At 51.6% G+C, this 20,974-nt stretch overlaps 2 protein-coding genes across 5 annotated transcripts in view; one reads left to right on the top strand and one right to left on the bottom strand.

Moving 5' to 3' along the window:
• OGDH (oxoglutarate dehydrogenase) overlaps positions 1 to 16,744 on the bottom strand; it is a 31,744-nt gene extending 15,000 nt beyond the window's left edge. The window contains exons 1-4 of one of the 3 annotated variants that reach the window (XM_040087637.2): positions 16,624 to 16,744; positions 13,081 to 13,329; positions 8,137 to 8,325; positions 4,494 to 4,584 (exon numbers count right to left, since the gene is read on the bottom strand). In XM_040087637.2, the coding sequence (XP_039943571.1) occupies positions 4,494 to 4,584; positions 8,137 to 8,325; positions 13,081 to 13,302 (502 nt within the window). In that variant the 5' untranslated portion in view covers positions 13,303 to 13,329; positions 16,624 to 16,744. Of the gene's footprint in view, positions 1 to 4,272; positions 4,376 to 4,493; positions 4,585 to 8,136; positions 8,326 to 13,080; positions 13,330 to 16,623 lie in introns of all 3 variants that reach the window. The other 2 variants (XM_040087639.2, XM_040087638.2) reach the window with 2 other exon arrangements.
• On the top strand, positions 16,732 to 20,329 carry LOC120763993 (interleukin-1 beta-like). Of its 2 annotated transcripts, XM_040087641.2 has the most exons (6): positions 16,732 to 18,896; positions 18,981 to 19,029; positions 19,111 to 19,300; positions 19,404 to 19,574; positions 19,684 to 19,829; positions 19,916 to 20,329. In XM_040087641.2, the coding sequence occupies exons 1-6, from the start codon at positions 18,856 to 18,858 to the stop codon at positions 20,126 to 20,128; spliced, it is 810 nt and encodes a 269-aa protein (XP_039943575.1). In that variant the 5' UTR covers positions 16,732 to 18,855; the 3' UTR covers positions 20,129 to 20,329. The 2 variants fall into 2 exon arrangements, with proteins under 2 accessions (XP_039943575.1, XP_039943574.1); XM_040087640.2 differs by having other exon boundaries at positions 16,838 to 18,896; positions 18,981 to 19,300; positions 19,916 to 20,302.
• The last annotated feature ends 645 nt before the right edge of the window (positions 20,330 to 20,974 follow it).

Here is a 20,974-nt window from a genome sequence, read left to right as displayed (position 1 = left end):
CCCTGGAACTGTGAAAACTAGTCATGGAAAGCACAAGTCAATGCAGTATTTAAAATACAGTCAAAATCCATCAGGGGCAAAAGGGCAGGGAAGGAGGATGACTACGCACTAGGCAGAAATCTTGGTGGGAAGTCTGTTGAGAGGAGGGAGGAGCAGGAAGGGAAGGGGGGCATCAGACACTGGGGAGCAGTTGAGCTGCATGGTTTGAGATCTCCTCTTGCACCTTGATGGGGGAGAGGGTGGCCTGGCATCTTCATTTGCCGCAACTGAAAGCATCCTGCCAAGCTGCATAACAGGGAGTGGGACTCTGCAGAGTTGGGAGCTGCCTCCCACCAACACCTGCTCCAGAGGGTTTGTTCTGCTCGTGCTGCTGGGAGCGAGGTCAACCCACGGAAGTAAGGGTGCTGCCTTTGCACAGAAGAGGAGGACTGGGGTGTTAACAAGCCGGCAGCTCATGAGGAAGACGGCGGCGCAGCAGGCATGCACAGCTGTCTCTTCTGAAGCATGGCTGGTGCAGGCAGGAGTGCCGGCACACTGGAGCAGTGGGCAAGCATGCAGCACCAGAGCTGCCTGCCCAGCTAGGTTAGGTAACCTAAGTGCCTCGATCTCACCTGGGTTACAAAAAAAGGCCTTGGAAACATTTGTCCTTTGGGTCAGTGGGGAAAATCCGACATTTCCCCAAAGTGGGGAAAAGGAAGATGCGAGCACCTTAAGCCCAGCTTCCTGCCGGGGCTCGCTTGGCTCTTCCTGAGCTGGAGGAGGATTTCCATCAGTTCCCCTTGACATGAGGCAGAGGCAGCTGCCTTCCACGGGGAGAAAGACAGACAAGACAGACACTTAGACACACACAGCCTTCCACACACCACCCAGATTTTGGCGTGCTAAAGTAGTATTTCTTTCTTTCTATTTTCAGGGTCATACTGAGTTCCTGTTATCCTGTCCTTGTTTTACACAATATGTCAGACCAGCTGCAGTGGAAGACCAGGATGAGATTACTTTGGGTTTTTTTAAATAACAAAGAAAAGACAAGAGAAAGGGGAATTGGGTGGCTCCAACCCCACCACTCCTCAGGCTGAGTAGCCCTGGGCAGGTGTATACCCTCTGACATTTTCCCCAAAGACTGCACCGCTTAATCTAAAGAGAGCTTTCAAACAAGAACCAAACCAGTTGCTAAACAACAAAGGAAAAAAAAAAAAAAAAAAAAAAAAAAAAAAAAAGTCTTTTGCTAAGATCTAGCCATGTGAGTCCGGGGTTCTAACATAAGACAACCCCAGCATGAGCTGGCAGCTGCCACCACTATATCTTGTTCCTAGGACGCAGTATTTCCTATGAATTCATGGATTTCTGGGAAGCAAATCAACACCAGCAGCCACAATGACAGGTATTTTAGTATGAAAGCCATAAAGGAACAGAGATTAAGCTTAAAGGCTTGCTCAGAGACAAGAAATCCCATGCTGAGGTACCTTCCAGCCAATGCCTATGGACTAGCTACGCCTGAATGATTCCCACCACAGTGAGCCACACTGCTTGGCTTGTGGTAACTCACCCTGGGGAAGCAGGAAAAATGGAGCCTGGACTGCTTTCCCCAGATGTTACAGCTGTTCACTGCCACCAGCCCAGCAGGCTGGCTGGCGCTGCCAGGGAAGACTTGCTCTTGGATCACATTGGGCTTTGCATCCTCTAAAGCCAGGACATGGCTGGAACACACCTGGCTCCTGAAGAACCAGCAGACTCAGCAGCTCTCTGAGCTGACTTTCCCTCTGAACTGACCTTCCCCTGAAGCAGACCTGTGAGTTTAATGCACAAGTGGAGAGCAGGAAGGAGCAGTGTCTCTCAAGGGTCTCTGCTGGGATCAGTAGGGTTTAAATCCTCCATCAATGATATGGACAGTGGAATAATGGGCACTCTCAGCCAGGTGACACCACTGAGCGTTGCAGTGACATGCTGGAGGGACAGGATGCCATCCAGAGGGACTTGGACAGGCTGGAAAAGAGTGACTATGGGAACTTCATTACGTTCAACAATGCCAAATGGTTGGAGCAATCCCCAGCCCCAGGACAGATGGATGGATGGATGGAAAGCAGTTCGGTAGAGAAGGACTTTGAAGTCCTGGTGGAGAAGAAGCTGGACATGAGCCAGCCACATCACTGACAACCCAGAAATCCATACATGTCCTGGGCTGCATCAGAAGTGTGACCAGAAGGCTGAAGGGGGCATTCTATCCCTCTCCTTCACTCAGGTCAGACCCCACCAGTACTGCCTCCACCACTAGGGTCCCCAGGGCAAGACAGACATGGACTTGCTGAAGCAAGTCCAGAGGAGGCCATGGAGATGCTTGAAGAAGCCTCTCTGCTATGGAAATACACTGGGAAAGCTGGGGGTGTCAAGCCTGGAGGAGAGAAAGCTCCAGGAGATCCTGTTGTCACTTTTCAGTCTATAAAGAGTCTTATGGGAAAGGCGCAGAGAGACTTTTTAGCAGGGTCTACAGTGCCAGGACCAGGGACAAGGGTTGCACACTGACAAAGGGTATGTCAATGACTGGACATAAGGAAGAAATTCTTCCCTGTGAGGGTAGAGAGGCCCTAGCACAGGCTGCCCAGAGCAGCTGTGGATGCCCCATCCCTGGAAATGTTCATCGACAGGCTGGACAGGGCTTGGAGCAACCTGGTCTAGTGAAAGGTGTCCCTGCCTGTGGCAGTGGGGTCAGACTAGCTGACCTCTTAAGCGCCCTTCAAACCAGACCACTTTGTGAATCTACAACTTCCTGAGCAGCACAGTAACTCTGCTCCCTACACCTGGCTCCCTTTCCTGCCAAGGGACAGCTGTCACTGCCACCACTCGCAGCTGACTCGCTCTGGGTTTCATCCAGACCCTGCTTTACTCTCAAAAGGGATATACATCCACCAGGCATAAGGCTTCAGGGCTCTCCTCTCCTGCTCTGCTTCAGAACTGTAGTGCTCACACTAGAGGCCAAAAACCCTGAGCTGGAAAAGCATTTCCTCATCCTCTCCAGTACCCAGCCATGGTGAGTAGCTTTAAGTTCACCTAAAAAGTCTTCCTGCTTTCCTCACATTGCTGACTGAGTGCTTGTGTGTTCTCCCACAGCTGGGTTCACAGGCATCATATTCCCTCCCCTTGCCATCAAAATGTCTCAGGCACAGGAGACACTCCCAGCTGGAGCTAGATGGCTCCTGAGGTTCAGCCAAGGGTTGGTCTTCCAGAGAAGTATGTCAAGAGTCCAGACTGTGGGATGAAGCAGCTTCCTCATCATCGAGGGAACTGGTCCAACCAAAACCCACTCCCTTCCCTACTGCTTCTGGTACATGTAATCCTGTCCGAAGGTCCAGCAGGTCCAGGGCTGGTGTCCCTGTGCTGGCAGATGAATAAGGAATCAAGGTGGTTTACATGCACCGTGCATTCTGATTGGCTGTTTCAATTGGCGAGGTTAGTAATCATCACTGATGCTCTACTCTACGTTAGGAGCATGAGCATGCCTCTGGAGCACTCAGAGTGCCATGGAATCACCCTGGGAAGCACCAGTGAGGTGACAGAGTTCAGCAACTTCATCCTGGCTAGGAGAATGGCAGCAAACTACAGAAATCAGCTCTAAAGCACATGGAGAGGTGCTGGGTTTAAGCACTTTCAAATCAGGATTTCAAGTCCTGGGCACCACACACACTTCTGCACAATACTCATGCAGCTCTCACTCACACGCATTGGGAGTTCCAACTCTCTCCTTGGACAGGAATGCATCCCAAAGCTTCCTTGTTATGATCACCAGTAGGGACTCATAGCTCAGTCTTGGAAAAAGAGCAATTAAAGGACTCACGGATGCTGGGGCAAGCTGGAAGTTCAGGAGGGCACCCTCAGCCCCGCAGAGATGAATCCAGTACATTCACTCCCAGCTCTAAGGGTCCCCAAGGGCAGCAAGAGGAGCTGAGAGAACAGACCCTCAGCTCTCACCAAAACAAAGCCTCTCTGCTTTGCATTTCCAGAAGATGCAATTGCTTCCAGCTCTTCTGGGTTTTTGCCTCTGGATGAGCATGATCAGTGATAACACTGATTGGCACTGGCTGAAGAAACATGAGCTGAGTACTGGAGTGACAGCCGGACGGTGGCAGGACTGCACTGCTGCTGCCGGCAACTACAATTTTAGAGTGATCATTACTAAGGAAACTTCAGACCCCCGGCCTGTGAAGCAATCTACCTACGAAGCTGTGAAAGAGAGGGGAGCCCAAGCAATGCAGCACCAACTGCTCTCAAAGCCCTCACCCAGTTTGTCTGTGGATGTGATAATATCGGCTGGAAGGGAGGAGTCCAGATCTGCATCCAAGATGCCCAGTGGATCGAGTTGTGCTACATGATGCCCTCGAATCTATGAAATGCATCAGGAATGGAAAGGAGAACAGGAACCAAAAGGGAGAGAAAAACAAAAGAGGGGAGGGGTAAAAAAGTTAAATTACATTAGAATTAATTTGCAGAGTAATTCTCACCGACGTTTGGAGAAACAGTTACTGGCGCATCATCAAAATTTACACAACTAATGCCGAGAGGATCAAGCTTTGCAATGTGGTGACCCCTGACCTGGAAGCAACAACACAGATTAGTCATTAAAACAAGTTAATTGAAGAGACATTCCTTAGGAAAAAAAAAGTTAGAAAATTTCATTTAGTTTCCCTCTTTATATTTTCCACAGAGCTACCCCAATTCTAGCTTCAGTTGAAGCCTGGAGAAGTTTGGTTTACTGTCACCCGCTGCACATAGAAGAGTGCCAGGAGCCATCATGCTCTGCTCTACCTGACACCAGGTTTGGCAGGGGTATGGGGGGATGGTAACCTCCTTCACAGTAGAGACAGGGTCTAAGAGCCTCCTGATGCTTTTCCAGTGTCCAACTCAAGCAGCTCCCTTCCTACAGACATAGTAACTTCACACTGATGATCTCCTCCTAAGAATCACAGGCACATGAAGAGGCAATTTACCCACAGAAGCTGTGGTTGCCCCATCTCTGGCAGTGTTCAAGGCAAGGTTGGGTAGGGCTTGTGGAGCAATTTGGAAGGCTGTAGTAGGTGTCCTTGCCTATGGCAGGGGGGCAGCACGGTGAAACAAGATAAGCTTTAAGGACCCTTCCAATCCAAACTATTCTGCGATTATATGAATTTTCCAGATTTTGGCAGATATAAGTGTTCTCTCGCCAACAGAGCAGAGAAAACAGACAATGCCACAGGCACTGGTAGCTCCTGAAAGCCCAAGGAACTTGTGTCTGAGGAACTGACTAGCTCTGCAGCAGGTCACAGCATCCCTCTGGAGAGAAGATCCCACAGCAGAACCTGGAGCACTCTCCTGTGAAGGGCCAGGTGTGGAAATAATGAAGAGCTTTTGCACCAAGGGAGTCCTGACAGCAGCAGTCAGGCCAGGAATTCTTATGCTGGGTCTGAATCCACATTGAGTGCCACAGAGAACAGGAGGTGACGAGGAGTTCTGGGTTTTTGCTGCCACAGAGGTAGGTACCCATGGACAGATCGCAGCACAACTCACTGAGCAAAGTCAGGTCATCTTGGTGGCCAGCACTCTTCAACTGGTGAGACACAGGTTATTCCTTGACAGTTTCAGGCTCAGTGATCCTGGGAATGGGGCAGGAAATACAACTGCCATGGTACTGAGGTGCAGAGCCTTCCTTGCAAGTAATACCCTGGGCATCAAATCTGCTACCAGTTAGGAAAAGCACTCAAATACAAGTGGATTACTAAACCTCTTGTACAAACCAAACACATTGATCTGACCTTATTCACCAGAATGCATTCCTATTCAGAGCATCCCATGGGGATTTTAGGATGGGACTTTTGTGGTTTTACCAGCCAAGAAGTCTGAAATCAGTCATCAGCATTAAGGCAAACTGGGAAGAAAGCACCATTACCCCCTGCTCTCTGCAGGGTCAGGTGACACCACATCCCTGAGCACTGATGGCCAGAGGAAAGCTCTGTCTGTGAACTATTTGCTTGTCCATCTTGCAGCAAAGCACAGGGGTGAGCCCATCACATAGCAGTCAGCAGGATGGAAGCTCACCATGCTGTTCCCCATGGCCAGGATGGCGACCAGGAAGCCACTTAGTCCAGCAAACAGCTTTGAGCTGGGGACACCTGGTGGCTTACAGATTATCTCAGCATTTTGCAGGTACACAGAACATCCTTTGTGGGAGCAAAAAAAGCATCTCTTTCCCCACAGGAGCCATGCTGTTTGTTAGTGTCCATATGCTACACAAGCCAAAACAAGGAACAAGAAAGATGCTCCAAGGGCTGGAGCCCTGGAACCCTTTGCTCTGGAGTCAGGCTGGCAGAGCTGGAAGTGTTCAGCATGGAGAAGAGACAGCTCCAGAGGGATCTCGGAACCCATTCCAGGGCCTAAAGAGAGCTGGAGAGGGACTTTGGACAAGGACCTAGAGGGACAAGACATGGGGGATTGGCTTCCCACTGCCAGAGGGCAAGGTTAGACGGGATATCAGGAAGAAATTCTTCCCTGTGAGGATGATGAGACCTGGCACAGGTTTGCCAGAGAAGCTGTGGCTGCCCCATCCCTGGAAGTGTTCAAGGCCAGGTTGGTCCAACCCTGGACCAACCTGGGATAGTGGGAAGTGTCCCTGCCCATGCCAGGGGGGTGGGATCAAGATGGTCTGTAAGGCCTCTGCCAAGCCAAACCACTCTACAACTCTAAATTAATAACGACTTGGACATGCAAATACAGTTGCAATTAAGGAATCATCACTGATGCCGCAGCAGAGTAGTCACTGCTCACCTATAAGGGAAAACCAAGCTTGATCCAAGTAAGAAATATTCTGTGGTGCTTTAAGTAGGTTACTAATCACATGCAGGGCTTCTTTCACCTTCCTACTCTTTCATACCTCCATATACTGTCGTGAACCTGCCCACTTGGACATCCCACTGCAGCTACAGCCGTACTATGACAGCAGGGCAGGGAGGGATGTAGATTTCTCACTATGGACAGCTTAGAAAAATATATATAAGAGCCATCATCTTCCTGCACTGCCATTCAGAGCCTGAAGAAGAAATGGGCATGCTGAAGAAGTTACGTATTTTGTGTTCAAATCACTGACTTCAAGCTTCTGCTTCCAATTACATCACTCCATGTTCAAACTCTGCATCTGTCCACTTGTGCCACTGGCAGGGGCTGCCTGAGAGCCAGCAGGGTGGTCATCTCTCATGGAATCAGCCATGCAGGTCCTCACAAACAGGTCCCGCAGTTGCAGTGGCAGGCACAGCAGGGACACTATCTTGGAGCCAGAGAGCAGGGCCAAGGCTGGGCAGACCTTTGGACTCTCCCAGTGCTACAGTTCCTGCTGTAACTCATAGCCTTTTACGTTGGATTTCCCCCATAACTCAGCAGGAACACAACTGCACAGCACAGCAAGTGCTTCGTCACAGGAACAGGTGAGAAGCTCACGGTCACAACTGCACAGCATGAGTTCATTAACTTCCCACCACAGCCATAATTACAGCCTCCATACTTGATAAACCAGAGCACAACAAAAAGTAAAAGGATAACATAGATGTAGAAACACATTTAAATGTTCTCCAGAGTTAAAATACTTGCTGGCCTTCCCTCAGCCAGAGGATGTTTCTTTCCTGCTCCAAACTCATTTCTCCTAGAAGGCTGACTTGCCAGCATCAGTCTGAGCTGCAGCCCACCAGCCCCACGGGCCGCTGCCAGGTTGCAAATCACACAGAAGTGTTTCCTGACCTTTTATTTTAGGACCTCTGAAGTTCTGTCAGCAACCGGGGGAAGCAGGATGGGTGCTCCATGCCACTGCTAAGCATGGCAGGAGCCCTTGGCACAGAAGCAGCATTCCAGACAGCAGCAAACTACCCAATGTGGAGAAGACCTCCCCCTCCCAGCCATCCTGTTTGGATGACAATAGCTTTAATCTTCCTGTTGCCCAGCAAAGCATCAGCTGAGCTTCTGCCCCAGAATCAGCTGCTCCTATTCCTAACAAGGCAGCCCAGCTCCTATCTTGCATGCCCTCCATGCAAACATGTGCATTATTCATAATAACTCCAACCCACCTCAGCCACCACAAGCCCCTCCACAAAGGACGTGACCCTCCTTGGCACAAGGTCCCCTTACCTGATATGCCCTGATGAGAGATTGCACCGCAAGATGGTCCTCCACCAGTTTATCCACGTTAGGCTGTGCCTGAACCAGGGACTGGGCGTGGGACAGGGTGGAGAGGCTGGTAGTCAGTGGAGGAGGGCTTTGGTAAGCAGTGCCTGGAGCAGCTCCAGCATTGGCATTGCGAAAAAAGATGTCCCATGACTAGGAAAAAGGAAAGAAGAGAGGTGACCAGGGTCTTCACTTGCAGTCCAAACACCTCCTTAGTCAAGGTTACAGAGGTCTCAACTTTACTGCCAAAGCAGGGGACAGAGCTGCCTCCTCCCCTATATCTCAGCTCCATGCAGCCACCACTGAAGGCACTCACCTGCCTTGAACAAAAAAGCACTAAAGCTCTCCCACTATTCCAGCTACACCACTATTCCACTTCCCATCAATCTGGATTGTTTCTTTTGGCATGAGGCCAACACCAGAGCTACCCCTCCTTTGGCAGCGGCACCAGGACAGGACACAGTGATACCCCATCCCTTGCCTCTGCTTTTTGCTTTTGGAACCGCTGCTCTGAGCAATAAGCCCCAGTCTGGACTTTCAGCTTATTTTCTTCTCCCCAGGGGAGGCCACTGCTCTCTAAATACCCTAAGATTTTCTGAAAAATATTTCTGCCCCGTAATCAAATACACATCTTCCTCTTTTCTTGGTCTGAATGGCTGGAGACCTAAATCCCAGCATAAGCTGTGTTGTTCAGCCTTCAACCACCAATGTTTTTACTTTTCTATCTCTTCTTCAATTTTCCCCCATCCTTTTAGTGACACCAATGACAGCACTACTCCCATACCAGCTCTCCTATGCCCAGAACAAGGCAGCTGCCACCTCTGCTCCTGTTCCCTCTGCAGATGGGCATTTCTAGGTGTTAAGAAAACAAATCAAAACACTGGAAAAAAGCCCTGGACAGACTTTGTATACTGTCATACTTTTCAAGCACTGTTTGAAAAGCCTGGAAGTGTCCCAGGCCAGACCCAAGTTAAACAGTCTCCTTGTGGAAGTACCAACAGATCTGGGGAAGGAGAGAGCCTGGCAAAACAAAGTCCAACCCACATCCTCCCGTAACGCTTGTGCCTCATCTCATGTGCCACCAAATGATGGCAAAGGATGAGGGCACAATGGAACAGCAGCTGTGTGCCAGCACAGACCCAGAAAGCCAGCAAGAGCAAACAAATCCCCTGGCTTCAGCCCAAGCGTCTCTCCACCAACTGGGAGCTTGGCATGCCGCAGCTTGGAGAGCACCAAATACAGCCCTGGCGATTGGAGATGGGAGAAGCCCAGCCACCCCCAGAGTATTTAAATCAAATAGAGAAGTGCTCTCAAAGCAGGGGTTGCTTGAGGCAGAAAACAGTTTTTGTGCCCTGGAAGCAGGGTGGAGAGGACCAAAACCCTGCCCTTTGCTGGAATCACCCCAGTTCAGCTGTTGCCCCGGAGCTCCTCCAGTTGCAGCATCCATCACATGCCCCAGGAAGGTATTTCCAGTCCCAATTTACGCAAACATCCCATTGTCCCATCACATGGCTGCACAAGGTGAATAAATTTAGAAACAGGTCAAGCTAAAGGAACATAAATAAGATCTGGAACATTTTGACACTGTAAGTGATAAACAATCACTCCCCCAAGGGAAAAAAAAAAAAAGGAAGACAGAAAACACCCAAGCCTGTTCTAACTGCTAAAGGAATTTTCAGTGGGAAAAGAGGGAAAGCTGCTTTTTGTTCCATCCCTTCTCTTCCCTTTCCCAGGCTCACAGAGCTCCTGGGTGCCCCCAAAGCCATCAGCTCCTGCAAATGGAGGGACAAGCACCCAGGAATGGGCTCTGTGCCCTTGGGATGGAGAGGAACCTGGCTGGCTACTTTGCTCTGTGGTTTAAGGTTGTTTCATGTACTGGTAAACAAAGACAGGCAAGAGAAAAGGAGCATGTATCAACCTGGGAGGTGGGTGGGGACAGGGACAGAGCCAGGGGTGTTGCCTTTATAACCTCTTCTCCTGCCATTCGTACCTCTTGGAGTTACAATTAGCCTCTGTTTTGGAAGAAAAGGTTCACTTTAAACTTTGCAAACAAGGTGTGGCACTGGCTGGGTCAGCTTGGGCACTTTCACTGAGGGCTTTATTGCTTCACAGAATGATGTCTGGATGGCACAGGGCAGGCTAGAGCACTGATAAGTGCCATAAAAACATCAGCTTTCAACCTGCTGATGTGATTTCGAATTCAAGAGAATCCAAAGGCTATCCCATGGGTTTCTGGGGAGCACGGAGGTGCCTCTGGAGCTCACAGCCCTATCTATCAGTGATAGGGCTGAACAGCCCAATCAGTGTTATCCAGCTTTATCATGGGAAGAACTTTGCCTTAATCCAGCACTTGCCAAAGGTAACAGCAGTAATAAAGTTACGGGGTTTTTCCTTTCTGACTTCTCTGTGCCTGCGGCAAAAAAACCTCAGCCAAGGCCCCGTGACAGCCTGACCCTTTCCAAGAGCTCCACCCTAAGATCTGGCTCCATCTGGCAGGACAGAGGCCAATGTTTATCAAGGACAGCAGGAGCATTTTCCTCCCCCAGGGAGGGCACACAGGCTGGTGAAGATTGCAAGCCACACGACCAGATAGCCGCAAGCCCAGCCCAAGCACAGCAGCTCAGGATCTCAGGAGGAACAGGGGACCCACAAAAAAGTGCAGAGAAGACAAAGCAGCGCAGAGAGGACAGAGGAGTGCAGAGACAAGCAGGGAAGGCATCTTGGTAAACTGGTCACTGGAATGAGGTGGAGTCCACACTAGAGACAAGGCCTAGAATGAGGCCAAGTGCACCAGGAAGCACCAGCAAAGTCACATCAACACATGTATCAAGCCCACCAAAAGTTTTGAGACCTGGATTTTGTAGGATCACAGAATGGTTTACATTGAAAGGGACACTCAAAGGTCATATAGTCCCATCTCCCTGCTCCAACCACTCTCTGCCAAACAGGACTCCAGCCTGGTTTTGTTGGAAAAGCAGTCCCTAATACTTGCTTTCTCCATCATGAGTCTCAGGTTTGCTTCCTGAAAATGGCAAGGCCTTCATTTCATTTCATTTCATTTCATTTCATTTCATTTCATTTCATTTCATTCACTGATCTTCCTGCTGTCACAAACAAGTCCCAGCCATGCAGGAGGAAAACTCTTAAGTCAACTACTGCACTGCTGTCAGAGCACTTAGAAGTACTTCCAGACATGTTGATTTCCAGGGGTTCAGTCACCCAGAAATCACACACTTTCAATTCTTCACCATAAACACAGGACTTGGGGCCTGCAGAGGTGGTGAAAGCTCCACCCTTATAGGGGCTCAAAACCTAACTGCACAAGGCCCCAGGTGACCTGGTCTAGCCATGAAGGTGGACATCCCAAGCTAGAGGCCATGTCCAAGCTGGAGGCCAGGGCAGAAGCTCCAGAGTCTCCTTCCAACCTAAATTTTCCTCCAACTTCTTCAGCCAAGTGTGCCCTGCCAACCTACAGACAGGCTGACAAGCCACATTAACGAGGAAACAAGACCAGAAGCAAACCAGAAGTCTGGCCACAGGACCCAAATTCACTTCCCAGCCAGTTTCTGTGGTCAGTCCTGGTGTTTACTCTGACATCTTCCTGGAGTGACTTTCAAGACTGTCCAGAGTCCGGAACCAAAGAGCTGGTATCACACCGTGACTCTCTGTCAAAGTCATGATTATGCCTGTTGCTAGGACAAGACGGTGTAACCCTCACTTGTTTTTAAATCAAGCTACAGTATTCAAGCTCATGGCTTTTAATTCAATATCCCACCTCTGAAGGAGGGGTTGTACCATGTGCTTGGGCAGCTTTCAAGTCACTGTTTGGCAAAGGGCATAACCCAAAGTAAGATGGTTTGTTATTTCCCAGTCTATAGTTTGGCTCAGCCACCTGCTTCCCTCCAAAAGAAGCATGAAGTCAACATTTTTGTGAAATATTTAAGAACTTTTTAGCACCTTCATTTTGGATGGGAGGGATCAGTGCCATTGAAAACACATCAAAACTGCCATGAGTGCTGGGGCACAGGATTCCTTATAGGCCCAACTGCTCATTCACTCATTCCATCCTGGTCTGCACATGGCTCATAAATAAAGAAAATCCCTGCTCCACACCAGGACATGTTCAAAACTGTCCTAAAAAGCCCCTGGGTAATGCTGAGACTTAGTCACTGGAGGAACATTTTCCCTGTGAAACACTGGGGATGGGGAAAAAAATGCAGTCAGGTTTCAGAACGCCCCCTCCCAGCTGAGCCCTAACCTGGTGGGCTCAGCCTTGCTGGAAGTGCTTCAGGGATCCAGATCAGGAGAGACCGCTGCACATACTGCCCACAACTGGATTGTTTGGATTGTTTTCCCAGTTGTAAGTTCAGGAGCAGCTGGTGGGAATTTCTCTGGCCTTCAGACCCTGTCCCCTCCCCATCTGTACATCAGCAGCCCGGCTTTACACACAAGCTCAAAGCTTAGCTACATCTGCCCCAACACAGAATACCATGCATGCCTGAGACAAAAAGGAAACCAGTCACCACGTGGAGAATACCCTCCTTGTCCCTTTTCCTCCTCCTCCACTCTGGAATGAACCCTCTTGATGAGCCACCAGAGATGGAAAATATACAGCATTGGGCGCTTGCTACAGTGGGATTCGCAGAAGCCATTCCTTGTATCCACTTTTGATCCAGGATGCTGCCTGTGTCATAAGCCCACGGTGTTCCCTCTCGAACAGGAAAAGCTCCTCTTGGTTCTTGCTCAAGGAATCACTGCTGTTTCTTTGGGGCAAAGTGAGGCAGAAGGACCATCCACAAACATCCAGCCCCTACAGATGAATTCACTCCTCCTCAAGAGGTGGCACTTACCTGCACCCACTGCTCAGACACACAGAGAAGGTGACATCCTGGCAAGGTTAATCCTTACCTTATGTACACTTTTCGGATTTTCCAGCCAAGCATAATACATTTCCTCTACATAGTTTGAACTAGTCCCACTCAGAAATGGCTCGGCAGCCACCGGCGCACTGTAGCACCTGAGTTGTTGGAACGTCCTGGGTGCTGCCGGTCTGTGTTGGGAAATTGTTTTTACAGTCTGTGAGGCCGTCAATGGCCTCAGTTTTGCCGCACAAGTCCTTAAGTTAAGCATTTTTGTCCCGTTGCCTCACACAAGTTCCTGTTGAGGGAGAACACAAAAGTGGGTTACAAATTACTGCAGGAGAGCACTGAACAGAGACCACTCCCTCCCCCAAGCATGGAGAACCAAGCTTAAGATCAGATTTTCATTTGGATTAATCCATCCACCCTGTCCCACAGCCAGGTCCCTGATGGCCTGGAAATGCAGTTTTTGCTCAGTACACCTGGCATGGCCAGGTCTGCCTCTCCCATTCCTAGCAGCATGGCATCATCATCTCCCCTGTCACAACAGTGCAAAGCAAATCTGTTTGGTGGGTACCCAACACAGGCCTCAAATGAACCACTGCACACCAAAGCCACCCACATCTCCTGATTTCAGCTTCTTGCATCACTCTCCCTCCCAGGTAGGTCTGGGCTTCCATTTCTCTGACCACTCTGCTTGGCTGCTCTTTCTTGGTTTGCTGTGACATGCAACAGGATAAAGTTGGGAAGAAACTGCCTACAGGGAAAATTGCTTGCAAAGTAGAGGTATAGCAGTGCAAGGCACTTGAGAAGTGGGCTCCAGGAAAGACTGCTTCTCCTCAAAAGCCCAGACCCAGGAATATCAGTGCAGATGAAAGACCCAGAGAGCGGCTCTCTCCTGTTCAGAGAACCCAAAAAAGTAACCTGGAGCTGGTGTTGGGCCTTTGAGAGGTCCCACCCTGCAGCTTTCAGTAGGGCATGTACTGGGAAGCCCAGGTTTAGCCAGGGGGTTTGCCACAGAGTCAGCCATGGCATTTTACACACATTCAACCAATTCACCATAGCCCAAGGAAAGCACTGGAGATCATCCTGAAGGAAGTGCAGGCACTTGCAGCAACTCTTCTTGGAGCTGCCCTTTCCACCCAGCTGCTCCTGCAAGAGGCAGGACCCAAGACTAGAGGTGACCCAGCTGGCTGGCTTCCATATCCCAGACCAGTTTAACGAGCAGCAGCCCAATGTCAAAGCAGTTATCATGTGTTCTCCAGATTAAAATGAAATTTCACAAGGGACTAGAAAGAACAACACACCTTCATGGCCAGCATTTTGCTAGCCAGCCTTCCAGGTTTGTCTTGCTGGATCTAGTTCAGATACTGATCTCTTCCCTGCAGTGACCAATAACAGGACCCAAGGGTTGCATCAGGGGGGGTTAGGTTAGATACTGAAAAACGGGTCTTCACCCAGAGGGTGTTTGGGCACTGGAGCAGACTCCCCAGGGAAGCGGTCAAAGCACAAAGCCTTAGAGTTCAAGAAACGTTTAGACAACACTTTCAGGTACAGGGTGTGACTCTTGGGGCCTGTGAAGGGCCAGGAGTTGGACTTGATCCTCGTGGGTCCCTTCCAATCGAGCATATTATGTGATTCTGTAGTTCAGGCTGCATGTCATGACAGGTGCTACACTTCCCATTGCAAACCATAACATTTCGGTTCAGAAAGCTTGAGGAAGAGAAGACCCAGAGTCACCTGAATTCAGACAAAGTGTTTGACAGATTTACCCATAGGAAAAAGAGAACTACCTGTCATTTCCACCCTGCCCACAATCACACCTGGCAAGAAAGGTCAGCAGGTGCAGGACCACAAGTGCCAAAGCACTGGGGATTTTCCCAGTTCCCCCTCATCAGATCTACAAAGCAAAATGCACACTGCTATTTTTCTGAAGAGCTGAAGAAGTCAGACATGTTCAGCCTAGACAAAAGAAGGTTCCAGGGAGACCTTAGAGACCCTCACAGTTCCTAATGGGGCTCTAAGAGAGCTGAGGAGGGACCTTAGACAGGGTCTGGAATGACAGGACAAGGGGGATAAGCTTCCCACTGCCAGAGGACAGGGTTAGATGGGATATTGTGAGGAAATTCTTCCCTGTGAGGGTGGGGAGGCCCTGGCACAGGTTGCCCGGAGAAGCTGTGTCTGCCCCTGGTTCCCTGAAGTATCTAAGGCCAGAGTGGATGGGGTTTGAAGCAACCTGGGCTAGTGTGAGATGTCCCTGCCTATGGTAGGGGGGTGGAACTCGATGATCTTTAAGATCCCTTTCCACTCAAAGCACTCCATGATTCTGTGATATTTCAGAGAGCCAACTGAATCAGGTGCCAGAGCACAGGCATGCATATGGCAGGGTAAAAGCTTTAGGACAGAAGCAGCAGCATCATCTCCAGTTTCATGTCCAGTTCTGGTGCTGTCACTCAGAATCGTCCAGTGACCTCTCTGGAAAACAGTGAGCTTAATGCCAGAGTTTGATGCAAAGTGAGCAGAACTAGCTTCTCTTTGAGGTTACCTTGCAGGAAGGGTTAGCTAGGAGCCTGGACAGAGACAGGCAAGCTTGAGCTGGGGTGATCGCAAGTTGGATCAAAATAGAGAACCAGAAGCAAGGATGTAAAAAACCAAGTCTGATATAAGGGATATCAGGGTCAGACAGGAATGCAAAGGTCACACTGGGGGTGACGGCTGAGGAGAGCGCAGAGGGGCAGCCAGTCGCAGCCCAAACCTCACCAAAAGGTCAAACCTCAGGAATGCCCACAAGAGATGAGGGCCCAGAGCGCACCAATAAGCAAATTAACGTGCTAAATGTGACCCACCCGCAGCCGGGATGGGGACGTCAGTATAGACGGCAGGTACGTGGTTACGCCTTGCGACTTAGGAATACTTTCTAGGTTAAAAACAGAACAAATTCCACCTTCCAGGAAGCGGCGGGGCCAGAGCCACCAGCTGCAGACCACAAGTTATCCAGCACCGGGAATCTTCGAGCCCGCGGCACACGCGAGCTTCAGGGCGGGAGGGGGCCGGGGCAGACCCTCTGAGGCCGCAACGCGGCCGACCCCGGCCCACCAGAAGCCAGCAGACACCTCCGCGAGGCAGCGCGGGCTCGGGCGGCATTGCTCGACCAGGCAAAGGGAACGAAGCGGCCCCGCGGCGGGGCCCAGGGAGGGCGCGGGGACCGCGAGGCGCGAAGTAGCGCCCGGGGTGCCGGGAAGGGGCACTGGGACCCCCCGCACCCGAGAGCGCGCCAGGTCCGCCCCCGCCCCGCGCCCCCCAATCACCGCCCGTCACCGCCGCCCCGGCTCGGTGCCCCTCGCTGTCTATAGGACAGAAGCGAGAAGCCGTGCTTTCCCATTGGCCGCGGGGCTGCCCATCTCACCACCATCCCGCCCCCCTACTCCCGGGCGCCCGGGCGGCGCCAAGGACACCGGGGCGCGACCGCGGGCCCCCGGCCCAGCGCGTTCCCCCGGCGCGACCCCCGCCCCGATCCGAAACCGGCCCTCGTCCCCAGCCCTCCTGCATGGCGGGGTCCGGCCCCACCGTCCGGCCCTGCCGCGGAACCCACCGGCGTGTCCGTACGCCCCGCTTGCGGCCCCGGCTCTGACAGCACCCTGACCACCGGCCCCGCCCCGCCTGGCGTCATCACGCCGCGTCGCCGCACCCCTTTTGTCACGCCCTTGGATTCCGGACCAGTGCGGCTGCGCCGGATGGCGTGGAACGGCGGGGCGGAGCGGGGCTGCGGCTGGGCAAGGCGCGGTAAGACACAGGCGTGGCTTGGGGTCCACTGTATGCTCTGGGGACCCCCACCATGGCCAGAGGACTCTCACCATGGCCTGGACACCCTTGGTATGGCCTGGGGTCTCCCGCCATGGCCAGAGAACTCTCATCACAGACTGGAGACCCTTGGTATGGCCTGGGGACACCCACCGTGGTTCATGGCTTGGTGACTCCCATCGTGGCTTCAGGACCCCAACCGTGGCCTGGTGACCTTTACCATGACCTAGGGACCCGCACTGTGTCGTGGAGGACCCCTTGCCCTGGGATGCCTCAGGCTTTTGGGGATATCCCCCCATGTGTGACAGCCAATGGATGCCCAGCACGGCACAGGAGGTGCTCTGGGAGCTCTGCGTTTCTGGCAATTTCCTGATAGTGAGTCATTGTAGTACCAGTCTCGGCCGCAGGAGCTGTGCAGGGCTGGATGGCACTTTCAGGAAGTGAAACGGGTACCAGGAAAACACCCCAACAGCCCAAATCCACGCAAGCCCAGCCACGCACATCCCTGGCCTTCTCAGCATGATGCAATCTCCGGCACACTGGATGGACTATGAGGATCAGGAGTGTCCCTAAAGGCCATGACTCTGAAGGCCATGTCCCCAGCGTGGCATGAGTGGGCACAAGAAACTGAGCAGACAGCAGGGTCCTGCACCCACTGGTGTTGGGGCAGTGAGGACAAGAGGGGTGTCAGAGGAGGCACGGCTGGCCATGGCACCAATGACTTATTAAAGAAATACAGGAATTGATCTAGTATCGATACCCAACTGTGACAGACTCTCTAACAGTTTAAAGTTAGAAAGTGTATGTTTATTACGGCCGGGCAGCACACAGGATAGTTCCCTAATATGCGCTGCAAAATTCACAGGTAATTACAAAGCCTTTTATTTACAGAAGTGTTGAATACCCAAATAGAAATACATATTCATACTCCTGTCACCTCCCATTCCTCACTTCATATGCTAATTAGCAAAAAGGCTATTAAGCATGCTTAGTTTGTTTCCTAAAATGAGTCGGGGGTCTCTTCTGGGGAGGGGTCACCCAAAATGAGGAAGTAAGATGAGTCTTCCTTGTCCTGACCTTTCTACCTTTTCAATGCATTTGTGATAAATGAATCCTTGGTAGAACTTACAGTTTCCTTTGTTGAATGGGTTCTTTAAGCAGGAAGTCTGTAGATATATCTTATTTACTGAATTTTGTTTATTGTTACAAGCACAGCTACATAAACATAAAGCTGACAAGCAATGAGTTACAAAATCCAGGATAGCTTATCTAAGATCTGGCTTCTGTTAACTATGAACAAAGCTTACCTATCTACTTCAGCTAATTCAGCAACTTATTATCTTTCTTAAAAATCCTTAATTCTTTAAAATTAATGTCTCACCACGGGCCTGGGCAGTGCAGGAGGAAGCCATGGAGCAATGGTGGAGTGGTAGCACTTGCACCATCGGCCCTTTCCGGGACACCCACAGTCCCCAGCCCTGACAAGGGTGGATGTCATCACAGCTGGGCTGGGATTGGGACTGGGGTCAGAGCTGGTGCTGAGGGAGTCCAACTCTCTGTTGGGTCAACTGAATAGCAGGCTGGCACATGGTCACAGGCCCCACACATCGACCCCAAATATCCCCTCTGCTGTCTGCCCCACACACCTGGAGCATCCTTCTGCTCAGCCCCACAACCCAGCTCCAGACCATCCCCTGCTCTGCCCCATACTCTGGTCCTGGAGCATCCTGGAGCTCTGGTCCATGCTCCCCCTCCCCACTACACTGCTTGGGAGCAACCAACCCCCACAGTCCTCCACTCTCAAGAGAGTAATTGGGCAAAACCGGACATTGCAAAACCTGGAAACCCCACTCTGACAGTGCTTCCTTTTGGAGACTCTTGAAAACCAGCCACACTGACACTGAGCTCAGAGAGCAGCCAAGCAGCACTGCTGGCAGGACAGGCAGGAGCAGGCAGCCAAGTGCCTCAGAAGTTTGGAGGTACTGTGAAGTCTCTGCCCAGGACTCTGCAATTAGTGGCAGCAATGGCATTCGTCCCTGATCTGGACACACTGGAGAGCAGCAGGTAAGAATAGACATGGCGGAGAGGACTTTGGGGATGTGATGCTGCATTCTGACCTTGACTTCACCATCTCCCTTTGCCTTTCAGCCTGAACGAGGAGACATTTTATGGCCCCAACTGTCCCTGCCCGCAGAAGGTAACGCTGGTGCAGTGGGAGTGGTGGGGTCCATGTCATATGGAAGTCAGGCTCTCACCCTGCATCCCCTTTCTTCCCCAGAAGCCGCGACTGGACTTGGAAGTGACATCGCCTGGAGTGGGCATCCAGGTGACAGTGACAAAAGGACACCTTTCCAGGACCTTTCGCCAGGCTGCCATCCTGGTGGTTGCTGTGACCAAGCTCCTAAAGCAGCCATCTCACAAGGACTTTGCTGATAGTGACCTTGGCAACTTCTTAGATGATATTTTTGGTATGAGGGTGATGTCAGGGGTGTCACCCCAGCTAGAGGATATTCTTGGGGAATACTCTTGGACCTGGAAGCAGCATCTTCCTGACTGTCTTACTCCCCACAGAGCCCGTCTCCTTCGAGTGCATCAAGGGCAGTTATACCAGGGCACCCGTTTTCCGCTACACTCGCTCCCAGTCCTTTGACATCCTGGACATAGACCACAAGTGCTTCGTACTGGAGTCACCCACCCAGCTGGTGGCCCTGCACCTGCAGGGACCCTCTGCTGGACGGAAAGGTGAGAGCATATGCTCCCATCTCAGTGCCCCAGACCCCAAACCCAGGACAACCCAGGACCTACCCCACAACCCCAGGACCACCCATTTACCTGTCCCTTCTCTCTGCAGTGAAGCTCAACATTGCTCTGTACCGTCCCCGGTCGTCGCAGGGCAGTCCAGGGTCTGGAAGGGTGCCAGTGGCATTGGGTATCAAGGGCTACCAGCTCTACATGTCGTGTGTGATGAGTGGCACCAAGCCCGTGCTGCAGCTGGAGGTGAGCAGGGGGTCTCACCAGTCTGTCCTCTGTGGGGCTGGGGGCTCCATTCCATCTTGACCCTCATTTCACCCCCCTGGCTATAGGAAGCTGACATCAGGAGGGATATTGAGAGCGTGGAGCTGACCCGCTTCATCTTCTACCGCCTGGACAGCCCAGCTGAGGGGACCACCCGCTTCGAGTCGGCCGCCTTCCCCGGCTGGTTCATTTGTACATCCCTGCAGCCCCGCCAGCCTGTTGGTATCACGAACACCCCAGACCAGGTGAACATTGCTACCTATGAGCTGAGTGGGCGCTGAGGACCCTGCATCAACCCAACCGGCAGTCACCGGTTTTCAGGCTGTATGTACTAAGTACAACCCCCTGGGAAACAACCCCCTTTCCCATCTATTTCATGTGAATTTAGCAGCTCTGGGCCCCATGGGCTTGAGCCACCCCAATCTGTATTTATTTATTTATTGTGTCTGTCCATTGCTTTGGTACTTATTTATTGTGCCCCCTTATTTATTTTTGCTTTTAATTTGTATGTGTATGGAGATGGAAATAAAAAAGTTTTCTAGAACAGCATTGCTCAGCTCATTGCTCATGGGGGATGGGGTTATGGATGGGAAAATCCTGCTTTGGCTGCTTTCTGGGTGAAAAGCCAGGGAGTGGTGGGCCACCCCACAGCCCAGGGACCACCGTGACCCATGCAGGACCCTCCACCACTCTGTCTCCACGTCCACACCACTGTTGGGAGGCAAGTGGGGTGGGCATCCCATGGTGGATCCCCCAGCACCCCTGGCAGCTGCCTGAACTGTCATCTCTGCCCCAGCTGCGGCCAGCACACGGCATGGTGGGCAGGACGAGAGGCGTGGTGTGGCATTACAGGGTGTGGCATGGTATCACATAGTATGATGTGGTGTACGCTATCATGCAATTTCACACCACACCACGCCTTATCGTGTGGCACAGCATGGTGCAGCATAGCATGGTGCGCTGTGGCATTGCATAGCATGGCACGACATTGAGTGACTAGAGGTGGAACGGCACCGCACACGTTGTGGCCTGGCTCGCTGTGACACGAGTGGCCTGTCACAGCCTTTCAACGCGCCTCACTGCCGCACCCACCTCCGCCCCAGGGGCTGCGACCGCCGGCGGAGACG

Source organism: Hirundo rustica, chromosome 28 (genome assembly GCF_015227805.2).
Source record: "Hirundo rustica isolate bHirRus1 chromosome 28, bHirRus1.pri.v3, whole genome shotgun sequence".
In the NCBI taxonomy this organism is placed as follows: Eukaryota; Metazoa; Chordata; class Aves; order Passeriformes; family Hirundinidae; genus Hirundo; species Hirundo rustica.
This window is presented reverse-complemented; position numbering and strand designations above follow the sequence as displayed.